Below are 11,950 nucleotides of genomic sequence, written 5' to 3'. Positions count from 1 at the left end.
TTTTACGGAAATCGCACTCTGTGTTCATGATTTGAGGCATTTTGTTCAAAGCGGAGCAGTTCTGCAAACTTTGGAAGGCAATCTTAGCCAATCAGGATGGAATCGGAAATACCCATTTTGTTTAATGACTATTAGAGATACTGTGTACCGATAGCAGTACTATCCAAACATGTGTTTTGCACAAATTTGTCTCCTGGTGGCGCTATAAAAGGCCGATGTGAACATTTTGGGGCAGAGGTTCGGCTCTGGCACCCAGGGAGTGTGTGTGCCCAGTTTCTCTGCCATCATGGCAATGCCGGAGATTAGCTGTACACAGACAGAAGAAGAGGACGGAGTACGGACACACGGACACGCACGGACGGACAGGGTGCAAAACATAGTCTCCCCCTGCCTTTCGGCCGGTGGAGACAATTATTCCCGCAAAGGGAACAAAGCTGTGTGTGTGTGTGTGTGTGTGTGTGCGCGCGCGCGTGCGTGCGTGCGTGCGTGCGCGCGCGTGCGTGCGTGTACACACATAATATAATATCACAATTATAATATAATATCACAATAAGGAGGCCACTCTACATCCTGAGCCATTGTCTCTGTACTCAGTAATTTTCCTGCACTGTATTTAATTCCACTGTGTGTGTGTGTGTGTGTGTGTGTGTGTGTGTGTGTGTGTGTGTGTGTGTGTGTGTGTGTGTGTGTGTGTGCAGCGTCGCAGGTTCGACTCCCGATCCTGGCGACCTTTGCTGCGTGTCACCCCCCCATCTCTCTCCCCGTTTCCTGTCAGCCTACTATGCATCTAATGAATACCTACTCCTCCCGCGGGGGAAATTCAGATATCGCAGCCCAACCCAGCTGCTTTATTCTATCAATAAAGGCAGAAAAAGCCCCCAAAACATATCTTTACAAAACATAACCCTAACCCTGCAGTGTATTGGAAAGGGCTTTGTTCCTTTTGGAGGTGGTGAATATATATATGAGACAGCTGTGAGCTGTGTCACTACTAGTCATTGAGTCTAGCTGTGTGCTGGGTTACTAGACAGCGAAGTTAGTTTATTCTGAGTCATTAGTCAGTGAGTCTAGCTGTGTGCTGGGTTACTAGACAGCGAAGTTAGTTTATTCTGAGTCATTAGTCAGTGAGTCTAGCTGTGTGCTGGGTTACTAGACAGTGAAGTTAGTTTGTTTTGAGTCATTAGTCAGTGAGTGTATCTGTGTTCTGTGTCACTATAGTCAGTGAGGTTCAGGATGAAGGCTTGCGGTGCTTTGCTGTTCGTCCTGCTCTGTGTGTGTGAGGCTGCCCCTGACGTCCAGCTCCGTCTGAACCACCAGGAGGACCAGGGAACAGAGTTGGAGCTGACCCTGGACCATCACAGCGACCACGGAACCACAGACAAAGAAGACACAGGTGAGGACGATTGCTTTTACAGCACTATATGTTCAGGCTGCTATGCGGCATTCAAACCTATAGTCTTACAGTATGTTATGCAAAGAAGAGCAATGTTCACCAACGTATGTCCATTTGAAGTGTTAAACACTGCTATAACACTGAAGTATGTCCATTTGAAGTGTTAAACACTGCTATAACACTGAAGTATGTCCATTTGAAATGCTAACACTGCTATAACACTGAAGTATGTCCATTTGAAGTGCTAACACTGCTATAACACTGAAGTATGTCCATTTGAAGTGCTAACACTGCTATAACACTGAAGTATGTCCATTTGAAATGCTAAACACTGCTATAACACTGAAGTATGTCCATTTGAAGTGCTAACACTGCTATAACACTGAAGTATGTCCATTTGAAGTGCTAACACTGCTATAACACTGAAGTATGTCCATTTGAAATGCTAAACACTGCTATAACACTGAAGTATGTCCATTTGAAGTGCTAACACTGCTATAACACTGAAGTATGTCCATTTGAAGTGCTAACACTGCTATAACACTGAAGTATGTCCATTTGAAGTGCTAACACTGCTATAACACTGAAGTATGTCCATTTGAAGTGCTAACACTGCTATAACACTGAAGTATCTCCATTTGAAGTGCTAAACACTGCTATAACACTGAAGTATGTCCATTTGAAGTGCTAACACTGCTATAACACTGAAGTATGTCCATTTGAAGTGCTAACACTGCTATAACACTGAAGTATGTCCATTTGAAGTGCTAACACTGCTATAACACTGAAGTATGTCCATTTGAAGTGCTAACACTGCTATAACACTGAAGTATGTCCATTTGAAGTGCTAACACTGCTATAACACTGAAGTATCTCCATTTGAAGTGCTAAACACTGCTATAACACTGAAGTATGTCCATTTGAAGTGCTAACACTGCTATAACACTGAAGTATGTCCATTTGAAGTGCCAACACTGCTATAACACTGAAGTATGTCCATTTGAAGTGCTAACACTGCTATAACACTGAAGTATGTCCATTTGAAGTGCTAACACTGCTATAACACTGAAGTATGTCCATTTGAAGTGCTAACACTGCTATAACACTGAAGTATGTCCATTTGAAGTGCTAACACTGCTATAACACTGAAGTATGTCCATTTGAAGTGCTAACACTGCTATAACACTGAAGTATGTCCATTTGAAATGCTAAACACTGCTATAACACTGAAGTATGTCCATTTGAAGTGCTAACACTGCTATAACACTGAAGTATGTCCATTTGAAGTGCTAACACTGCTATAACACTGAAGTATGTCCATTTGAAGTGCTAAACACTGCTATAACACTGAAGTATCTCCATTTGAAGTGCTAAACACTGCTATAACACTGAAGTATGTCCATTTGAAGTGCTAACACTGCTATAACACTGAAGTATGTCCATTTGAAGTGCTAAACACTGCTATAACACTGAAGTATCTCCATTTGAAGTGCTAAACACTGCTATAACACTGAAGTATGTCCATTTGAAGTGCTAACACTGCTATAACACTGAAGTATGTCCATTTGAAGTGCTAACACTGCTATAACACTGAAGTATGTCCATTTGAAGTGCTAACACTGCTATAACACTGAAGTATGTCCATTTGAAATGCTAAACACTGCTATAACACTGAAGTATCTCCATTTGAAGTGCTAAACACTGCTATAAAAATGAAGTATACCCGTTGGGGGGGCCGTTCTCCATTCCAACATGCTGCCATTCAGACAATGACTTCTAATTGTCTGAGTGGCGACACTTCCTTAGAGATATAGGGTTAGTGTCTGAATGGGGGGATGACGGAATGGCAGCATGTCGGGATGGGGGGATGCACCCGGCCATTTGTATGTCAACACAAACAGAATCAAACTACAGCCAGAGGGATGTATCTTTCTGCAAGGAAACACCCCAGCACAATAATATTGTGGCTGATAAAGGGAAATGAGTGCTAAAAAGAACATAAACATATATGTGACTAGTGCTGGTGGAAAGGTCCATAAGTCGCCGATTTTCAAACAGTAGAAAAGTGAGAAAATTAAGTCAATGTCGTTTTTTGTATTTTTAGTTTTTTTCCATATCACACAAGTTCGAATTTAGAACAAGGGTTTCATGTCAAAAGATAGTTGTTTTAAGGTACTACAATGGCTACTTTTATTTGTTAAACTAGGCTGCTTTTGTAAGGAATTATCCGTGTTTTTGGGGGGAGGAGATATTGCGCTCTGAGAACTCATTGTCTCGAATTACACACTTTGAGCACCACCCCATACAGCGTGGTGCATCTGGTTGTAGTGTGTAAACACTCTCAGCGACTAACTTCATCTCGCTAATGTTATTGGTTTGCAGAAGACAGCATTCTGGAAGGATTTATTTTTTGATTTATACGTTGTGATCTGACTCTCTGAGTCACTCTCGGGCACACAAAGAAAGAAGAGGCGATGGCTTCTCGTAATGGACAGCGTATCTCACATCTCAGCCTCTCGTCTGTGGTAAAAAATAAAGCCCCGCCGCTCACGAACGCTTCTTACCTTTTGTGAACATTCTGTCCAAAAAGTAAAGGTCCTTTACACTTCTCTCAACTGTTTACTTTTCAAGCGTGGAAGAGACTCCAATCAGCGTGTTGAAATAATGAGTTTATATCGCTCATTTTGTCAGCCGGTGCATTATTTCCCCCACTATTATTCGTTGTGTCTATACCACGTGACCAGGGGAGATAGCGTGTCTAAAAACAAAGGTCCGGCTGACAAAATAAGCGATATAAACTTTATTTCAACAAGCTGCTTCGATTTTCTTCCACTTCCGAGACCGGCATAGGACCTTTACTTTTTGGATATAATGTTCACAAAAGGCAAGAAGCGTTCGAGAACGGCGGGGCGTTATGTTTTACTACAGACGAGTGGCCGAGCTGCGAGATACGCTATAGCGTTAGCTTCGCGCAGCGCTGGCTGTTTATTATGAGAAGCAGTCTCCGTTAACACAGAGAGCGTTACATTTGTGCTAGTTTTAATAAAGCGTCAGCTTTATAGTTCAGTTGTTACTCAAGCTCACTGCAGCCCATGAACGGACAAGTTTCTCCGTTCTGTGTCCGAGCTAGAGTGCCCAAAAAAATGTGTTTTGCAAGCCCGCCCGCCGCTTCCCACGTTCTTACTACAAAACGGGCTGCAAATGTGCTCTGTGTTGCTAATGCTCCCAAGATAGAAAACATGTAAATCCATTGATCCAAACTGTAGAAGACAGTGCGTCTGCTTTAGCTGTCTGCTTTAGCTGTGTACAGCAGATGCTCCGCAAGCTTCGTAGCCGACGTTAAAGAGTACACTGTAAACACTTTCTTTAATGGGCGAGCCCACAATTAGTCCAAACAAGTATTAGGACAGGTGAGAAGGGATACCTTGCAGGGACGTGCAGAGAATGTTAGAGAGGCAGGGGCTGAAATATCTAAAAGGGACCTTCTGTGAAAATATCGAAAATAGCAGACCTCCAAGCTTACAACGCGTCGCAGCACGACACGTTGTGAGCTTGGAGGTCGGCTATTTCCGGTGCTTGATACCACACTGAACTAAGCATAATCAAGTGAATACCTGCAGATGTCGTGTAACGGCATAGATTTCTACACAGTTCTACACAGTACACAAACAATTCACCCTTTGTTAGCCTTCTGGTTGGTCCCTGACTGACCAACCAGCAGGCTCTATCTGCCTTGTCCTGCCCTGGTTCCGCCTTTTTGATGTTGAATATGCTAAAACGTAATTTTTGGAGAAATAAAAACATTTAAAAACATGCCGAGTCACTATATTGCCACTGAGCAGCTCCATTTGACCGAAACAAAGTTTGAAATTAGAATTGAACACACAGAATAACAATACGAAGCAACTGAATTACAATGGTAGTGGATGGAGTGTGACGAATGTCCCACCGAGACACTGCAACCAATGGGTGTGAAGAGGGACGGGACAATGGGCGGGACTTGACAAAGGGTGAATTCTTTCAACATTATAAGATGTTGCATTCAAGTTCAGGAGAGTTTGGACGAGCCAATTCTCTTGAATGCTGCCTTCAGGTATGGCATGGAAAGAGCTAGCATTTCTTTCACCACAGTAAAAACTGCATTCATGGTCTGGAGAGGGCCCTTTTTACAGATTGATAAAAGGTGTATGTGTGTACATGCCTGATACCTTGACTCCTGTGACTGGAGTCAAACTGGGGTGATTAGAACCACAGGTGGCTAAATAATCCATATCTCTAACTGTCTAACTTCACTAAAATGCACCTGGTTAATGATAATAAAAATTAACATAGTAGATTTAAATTTCCTGTGTTCTGTTGAATTTTGTGCATGTTTGATACTTTTATCAGGTTTGCTTTACTAGCACGGGTACAATTTCAGCCTTAAAATGCCAAACGTAGGTGTACAGATTTGATGACATAAGCAAAGTAAGACATCTTTAATAATGACTTCTCATCTAAGTGAATACCGGTAGGCCTATCTGTATGATTTCTCTTGCATGCATTCGCCCTACCCCTAAAGCAGGGGGTCTGGGGGTCCGCCCCCAGAAAAAAAAATGAACATAGTAGATGTACTTTCCTGTGTTCTGGTGAATTTTGAGAGTTTGATACCAAATCCAGGAGAAATCCATGGAGATTTGCCAATCCAGGAGATTCCCAGGACATGGGGTCAAAATCCAGGAGACTCCTGGGAAATCCAGGAGCATTGACAAGCCTGGGTTAATCTTTTACATAAAGTTAAACATTTATTGAAGAGGGACGTCCAACACAGCTGCAGGCCTTCCCACTAATGTTGTTAGAAGTTCAATATTGTTGGAAATTCAACATTCGTGACCTTGTGCTGGCAATATAAACCAAAACGTCCTCCTGGACAGCTACACTGCATTCTCACTGACCGCAAGAGCAGGTGAGATTTAACCCATTCAGAACGGGTATACATTTTGTGTATCATTATTTTATGCTTTAACTATTGAAAAATAGCAGATATACAAGCTCACAGCGCGGCACTCGGTGCCGCGCTGTGAGCTTGTATATCTGCTATTTTTGAGCTTGTAGATCTGCTATTTTTGAAAAATCGTGAAAATTAGAATTTTTACCCGATTCTATAAATGTCTTTTGAATCTAAGGTCTTTTGAAAAACCTATGTTTCTATGTCAGCAATCTGGCCAGCCATCGTCAAAGAAAAGGTCCTTTTCACTTAACTGGAGCTGTCTGTTCTTGAGAGACCACTATGTCAGTGGTTCTCAAACCTTTTCATGTGAAGGACCCCCAAAATGATATTTATTTGGCCACGGACCCCCATCTCAAAATATCTTGTTCCAGGGACCACCCAGAAGCAAGATTTGAGTTACAAAAGTTCACTTTGAAAATACATATATTCAAAGATTTGCACACACTTTCACAACTTTTTCAAAAATAGCAGATCTACAAGCTCCCAGTATCTGCTGTTTTTCAATAGTTAAAGCAGTCAATAATCCTAGGCCTAAATGGGTTTTAATGATGGAGGCTGCTGTTACTCTGCTGGTGTCGCTGACGTTATTGTGCCTGTCTGGGACAGTGCTGGCCCAGGGACAGGACGGAACGGTGGTCACCCACAAGCAGTCGGGTGGAGAAACCAACTCCACCCCGGACATCTGGAGCGAACTGACGTGGTTGAGAACCATGGTGGTGGAGCAGAGGCTGGAGCTGAGCAACGTGAGAGACAAGGTGGTGGAGCAGAAGGTGCAGCAGGTGGAGCAGAGGGTGGAGCTGGACGGGGTGAAAGACGCGCTGAACAAAGCCGACGGCAGGATTGCGACGCTGGAGACAGAGAATGCAGGTATACATTAACTCAGGGGTTCTCAAACCTTTTTATAGGCCGTGACCCCCAAAATAAACATATTTGAACTGGGGACTCCCACCCCGACAAGCAGGGGACTGCCCATAAGTCTGAAGGTTCATTAGTCCGAATTTAGTTAGGGTTACTGAGGTTAAGGTTAGAGTTAGGGTTAGAGTTAGGCATAGTATTCTTAACACATTCGGACTAATGAACCTTCGGACTAATGAACCTTCGGACCGACAAGCACTTGGAATTGTAGGTATAACATTTAAGGGCTCTATTATGATCCAGGTCTTATGCTTTAACTTCTTTGCCTTTTTCTACTATATATACATATTTTTTTAAATATTTCAAATAGCTGATCTGCAAGCTCACAACTTGCAGATGTAGATCAGCATTTGAAGTATTTAAAAATGTTTTTCAAAATAGTAGAACAAAGGCAAAGAAGTTAAGGCATAAGGCATAAGACCTGGATCATAATAGAGCCCTTAATGTGACTCGGTCCCACAGATAAATATTGTGAAAATAGCAGATCTATCGGCTATTTTCACAATGTTCGCCTCTTGCTTACTTAAAATTTGACTTGAAAGTCCTTAAATTGTCACTTTAGAAATGTGCAGATACCATGTATACACTTATACTGTGTGTTGGTTTGTTTACCATTGAGTGAGAAGAAAAAAAAATGACATTAAGCTAATCATCTGGGGACCCCACAAAATAATTTGGGGACCCCACTTGGGGTCCCGACCCCAAGTTTGAGAACCACTGCCTTAACTTCAGCAGGTGGTTCCGTCCGCTGAGACTTTTTGATGTGTGGCAATGTTCTGTTTATTGAAGATGATTTAAATGACAATAAAAGCGACAATTAATGTTAATGTTTTCAGCATTACAGAATGATGTGTCAGCCCTGAAGAGAGAGAATTCAGGTGAACACATTTGTTTCTTCTTCATCTGAACATTCTTTCTTCAACAGTCCAGTAACTTGAAACATTACAGTGCGAACATAATTACTTGTTGTAAAATGTTGTGCTCTTGTGTTCACAGAGAGACCAAAGGTGGCTTTCTCTGCTGGACTGACAGACGGTGGAGCAACAGTACTAGTAGGACCCTTCAATACTGATATCCCACTGGTTTTCAAAAACGCACTCGCCAACATTGGCCAGGCCTACAACCCAAATACAGGTACTGACCTTTCTCTTCAACACAAGCTGAATCAATGTATACACACAGCCATGTGAGTTATATTTGTAATTAAATCGTGTTTAGGTGTTTTGCAGGTTTTCCGATGTTTAGTTTATTATGTGTAGCTTTATTAGAATTCATTTATAGTATTTTATAATGCTTCAGATGTTATTATCCAGTGAATCCAGCTAGTCGGGGGATATCTTCAGAAATAGAGTCATATCCTGGAATAAATTCCTTACCAAAAGAAATCCTTCACCAATGTGTTTGTAAAGGTGTCTAGTAACACATCTCACAAAGACTGAAATTCAGTTTGCCTAGGTCAGGAGAATCCGTGACAGCTGCTGAAAGTTGGGATCCCATTAAATTAACTATACAGGATAAAACACACCAAAATAAATATGCTTTAAGTAGCATATGAGGGGACAAACTAGGGGTTTTTCTGAATCCATTGCAACCATTTGTTTTGCACAAAAAACATTCCTTGGGGTAAAGGCGGCTCCCCCAAAACTTTGAAAAGTGATGACTCATCACTAAACCATATTTTTGTGGGGGCGTTTTTTAGCCCAAGGAATGTTTTTTGTGCAAAACAAATGCTTGCAATGGATTCAGAATCATGAAAAATCCCTAGTTTGACCCCTCACATGCTACTTAAAGTATATTTATTTAGGTGTGTTTTATCCTGTATAGTTAATTTAATGGGACACCAACTTTAATCAGCTGTAACGGATTCTCCAAGGGAAACTGAATTTCAGTCTTTGTGAGATGTGTTACTAGACACCTTTACAAACACATTGGTGAAGAAATGTTTTGGTAAGGAATTTATTCCAGGACTTTTTAAGATATCCCCCGACTAAGCATGATAAATCTCTGCTTCTTCTCTTCATGGTGCAGGCGTATTTACAGCTCCAGTCAGAGGACTTTATTACTTCAGATTCACTGTCGCCGAAGGCCGCACTGGTGGACGGGTGGGCGTGAAACTGTACCAAAACAGCAGGCTGCTTCTCTCTAATAATGACGGCATGAAGAATGCATGGGGTTACGTTCACCTGTCTAATGCCTTGACCATCGAGCTACAGGAAGGGGACGTGATCTACATGAAACTCACTGCCAATCATGGGCTCTATGATGACCACTTTTATCGCAACACATTCAGTGGTTTTCTGCTGTTTCCCATGTGAGCAGAACACCAGGCATGTGCACATGTGGCGGAGAGAGTCGCAGCCCCAGCCTGAAGCCTCAAAAGTCTAGTATCTGCCCTTGTTCCATAATATCTCTTTTGGAGTAATGGTTAAGATATTGGACTTTCACGCGGGAGACCTGGGTTCGAAGCCGGGTGGGGAGGTTCGGATCACCTCCGTTACATTGGTGCCGTGACCCGGATCCGGGCTTCCCCGTAGGAGGAGGTCAAAGGGGGTGAGTGTGGCGGAGAGAGTCGCAGCCCCAGCCTGAAGCCTCAAAAGTCTAGTATCTGCTCTTGTTCCATAGGGATAACCCTTTGGAGTAATGGTTAAGATGTTGGACTTTCACGCGGGAGACCCGGGTTCGAACCCGGATGGGGAGGTTCGGATCAACTCCGTTACACACACATAGACATCAAAGGGGGCTTGAGCCCCTGCCCTTTTATCCGTCTGTAAAAAGTGCCCTCTCCAGACCATGAATGTAGTTTTTACTGTGGTGAAAGAAATGCAAATGCCCCTCTTTCCATGCCATACCTGAAGGCAGCGTTCAAGAGAATTGCCTGGTCCAAACTCTCCTGAACTTGAATGCAGCATCTCATGTTGAAAGAATTGCATCGAAAATAGCCGACCTCCAAGCTCACAAGTGCGACGCGTCGTGAGCTTGGAGGTCTGCTATTTTCGATATTTTCACCAAAAGGCCCTTTTAGAAATGTCAGCCCCTGCCTCTCTAACATTCTCTGCACGTCCCTGCGGAACACCACTGTTAACTCATTCTGTGCCGATCCCGAACTAGTTCGGCTTTATTTCAATCCAATACAATTTTTTTTTTATTAATTCACTTACCCCGAGCTGCTTGTAGAGTCGTGGGTGGTCCTGGCTCGCTAGCCGCTAGCCAGCTAGCCATTCTACTCTGTCCGACGATATATTCCATTAAAAATGGTTTAAAATACATTTTTGAGCTCCCCAATGTTCACCCAATGTTCGGCGCCGCTTCCGATGAGTACACGAGTGTGCCGATCCCGAAGTAGTCCGGCTTTTTTTAATTAAATCAATAAAATGATAAGAGGCCTTCTGAAGCCTGGCCTGATTTTTCTAGCTACTAGCCGAAAGCTAGCAACCCCCCGGCCGGCCGTTATTTGCGAACGAAATCGCCAATCTCCGCCTAATCCAATGAAAGACCACATCTTTGAAGGCTTATATCTCTGGATTGTGTCTTTAGGGAAGCGGCGCGAGGTTTATTTACGGCGAAATCGCCCAAAAATGATCTTTTAGATGACAAAATGGGAATAGCCATTCTGTTAGCATTATCATCCGGGACATTTCCATGACGTGCATGAACGTGAGCACGTGAGGTCCTGGAAGGTGAGGTCCTGGAAGCTAAAGCGCTCGCCTATGAGAGATACCCTGGCATTCCTTGGCCCCTAGAGGGCGCTGGCACAGAATGAGTTAAACACATATGGATGGACAATGAATGGCCCTCATTACTGGCTCATTACTTTGGTATCAACTTGTTTCCGGTTGTTGATGATGTTTCCCATTTGTTTCTCTGCTTCAATTTCTTTTTTTAAAAAGCCTCCTGTTTTGTAAATTAGCGTTTTTCTGCAAACAATGAATACAATCTGGTGTTGTGTGTTACTGTTCTGTCCACATCAAATACAATAAACCATATCAACAGATATTAGGTCTGTCTAAATTGTTTCTGTCAGTGTTGCTCAAACCTTTTCATGTCAAGGACACCCAAAATGATACGTATTTAGCCACGGACCCCCATCTTAAAATATGTTGTTCCAGGGACCCCCCAGAAGCAAAGATATGGGTTAAAAATGTTTGCTTTAAAATATATATTCAAATATTAGCAAAAATGTAAGGATTTTTCAAAAAATGTATCCAGGATCATAGAAAACATATTTACAGAAGGCTTTAGGGGCTGAAATGAACGAAGTGGGTGTTCTAAAACTTTAGCGATTTAATAGGACAATTTTAAGATTAGTTCTATTGGAAAAGTTACAGAGTATAGCTTTAAGGTTTGACATGTGACAGTGATAAACTTTAGAATGAACTCATTGACCGGAATCTGACTGCATAATCACTGACACCTTGTGATGTTTAACCCAGGAACATGTGAGAATGTGTATTAAATGATGTTACTTGAACAAACTTCATTTCATATTTAAACAATACATCATGGGTGGATGAAGGGGGGGGGGTTGCTCGTTGTCTACATCAGGGGTAGGAAACCTTAGGCATCCCCCCTTCTGCCACCCAGGTGGAAGAACGCATTGCTGCATGTCTGGCCGACATCTCACAGTGGATGTCAGCCCACCACCTTAAGCTGAA

The 11,950-nt window shown here is 42.6% G+C and overlaps 1 protein-coding gene across 1 annotated transcript; it reads left to right on the top strand.

The window, feature by feature from the left end:
• The first annotated feature begins 6,929 nt into the window (after positions 1 to 6,929).
• On the top strand, positions 6,930 to 9,614 carry LOC308306900 (complement C1q-like protein 2). Its single transcript, XM_080751955.1, has 4 exons — positions 6,930 to 7,250; positions 8,135 to 8,176; positions 8,295 to 8,432; positions 9,327 to 9,614. The coding sequence occupies exons 1-4, from the start codon at positions 6,932 to 6,934 to the stop codon at positions 9,611 to 9,613; spliced, it is 786 nt and encodes a 261-aa protein (XP_080608081.1). The 5' UTR covers positions 6,930 to 6,931; the 3' UTR covers position 9,614.
• Positions 9,615 to 11,950: the final 2,336 nt, after the last annotated feature.

The sequence above is a fragment of the Nannobrachium achirus genome (assembly GCF_963921795.1).
Source record: "Nannobrachium achirus genome assembly, chromosome: 21".
In the NCBI taxonomy this organism is placed as follows: Eukaryota; Metazoa; Chordata; class Actinopteri; order Myctophiformes; family Myctophidae; genus Nannobrachium; species Nannobrachium achirus.
This window is presented reverse-complemented; position numbering and strand designations above follow the sequence as displayed.

Coding starts and splice junctions, on each gene's coding strand:
- LOC308306900 (XM_080751955.1), top strand. CDS start 6,932: ATGGAGGCTGCTGTTACTCTGCTGGTGTCGCTGACGTTATTGTGCCTG. Junction 7,251..8,134: donor GCTGGAGACAGAGAATGCAG/GTATACATTAAC, acceptor TAATGTTTTCAG/CATTACAGAATGATGTGTCA. Junction 8,433..9,326: donor GGCCTACAACCCAAATACAG/GTACTGACCTTT, acceptor TTCATGGTGCAG/GCGTATTTACAGCTCCAGTC.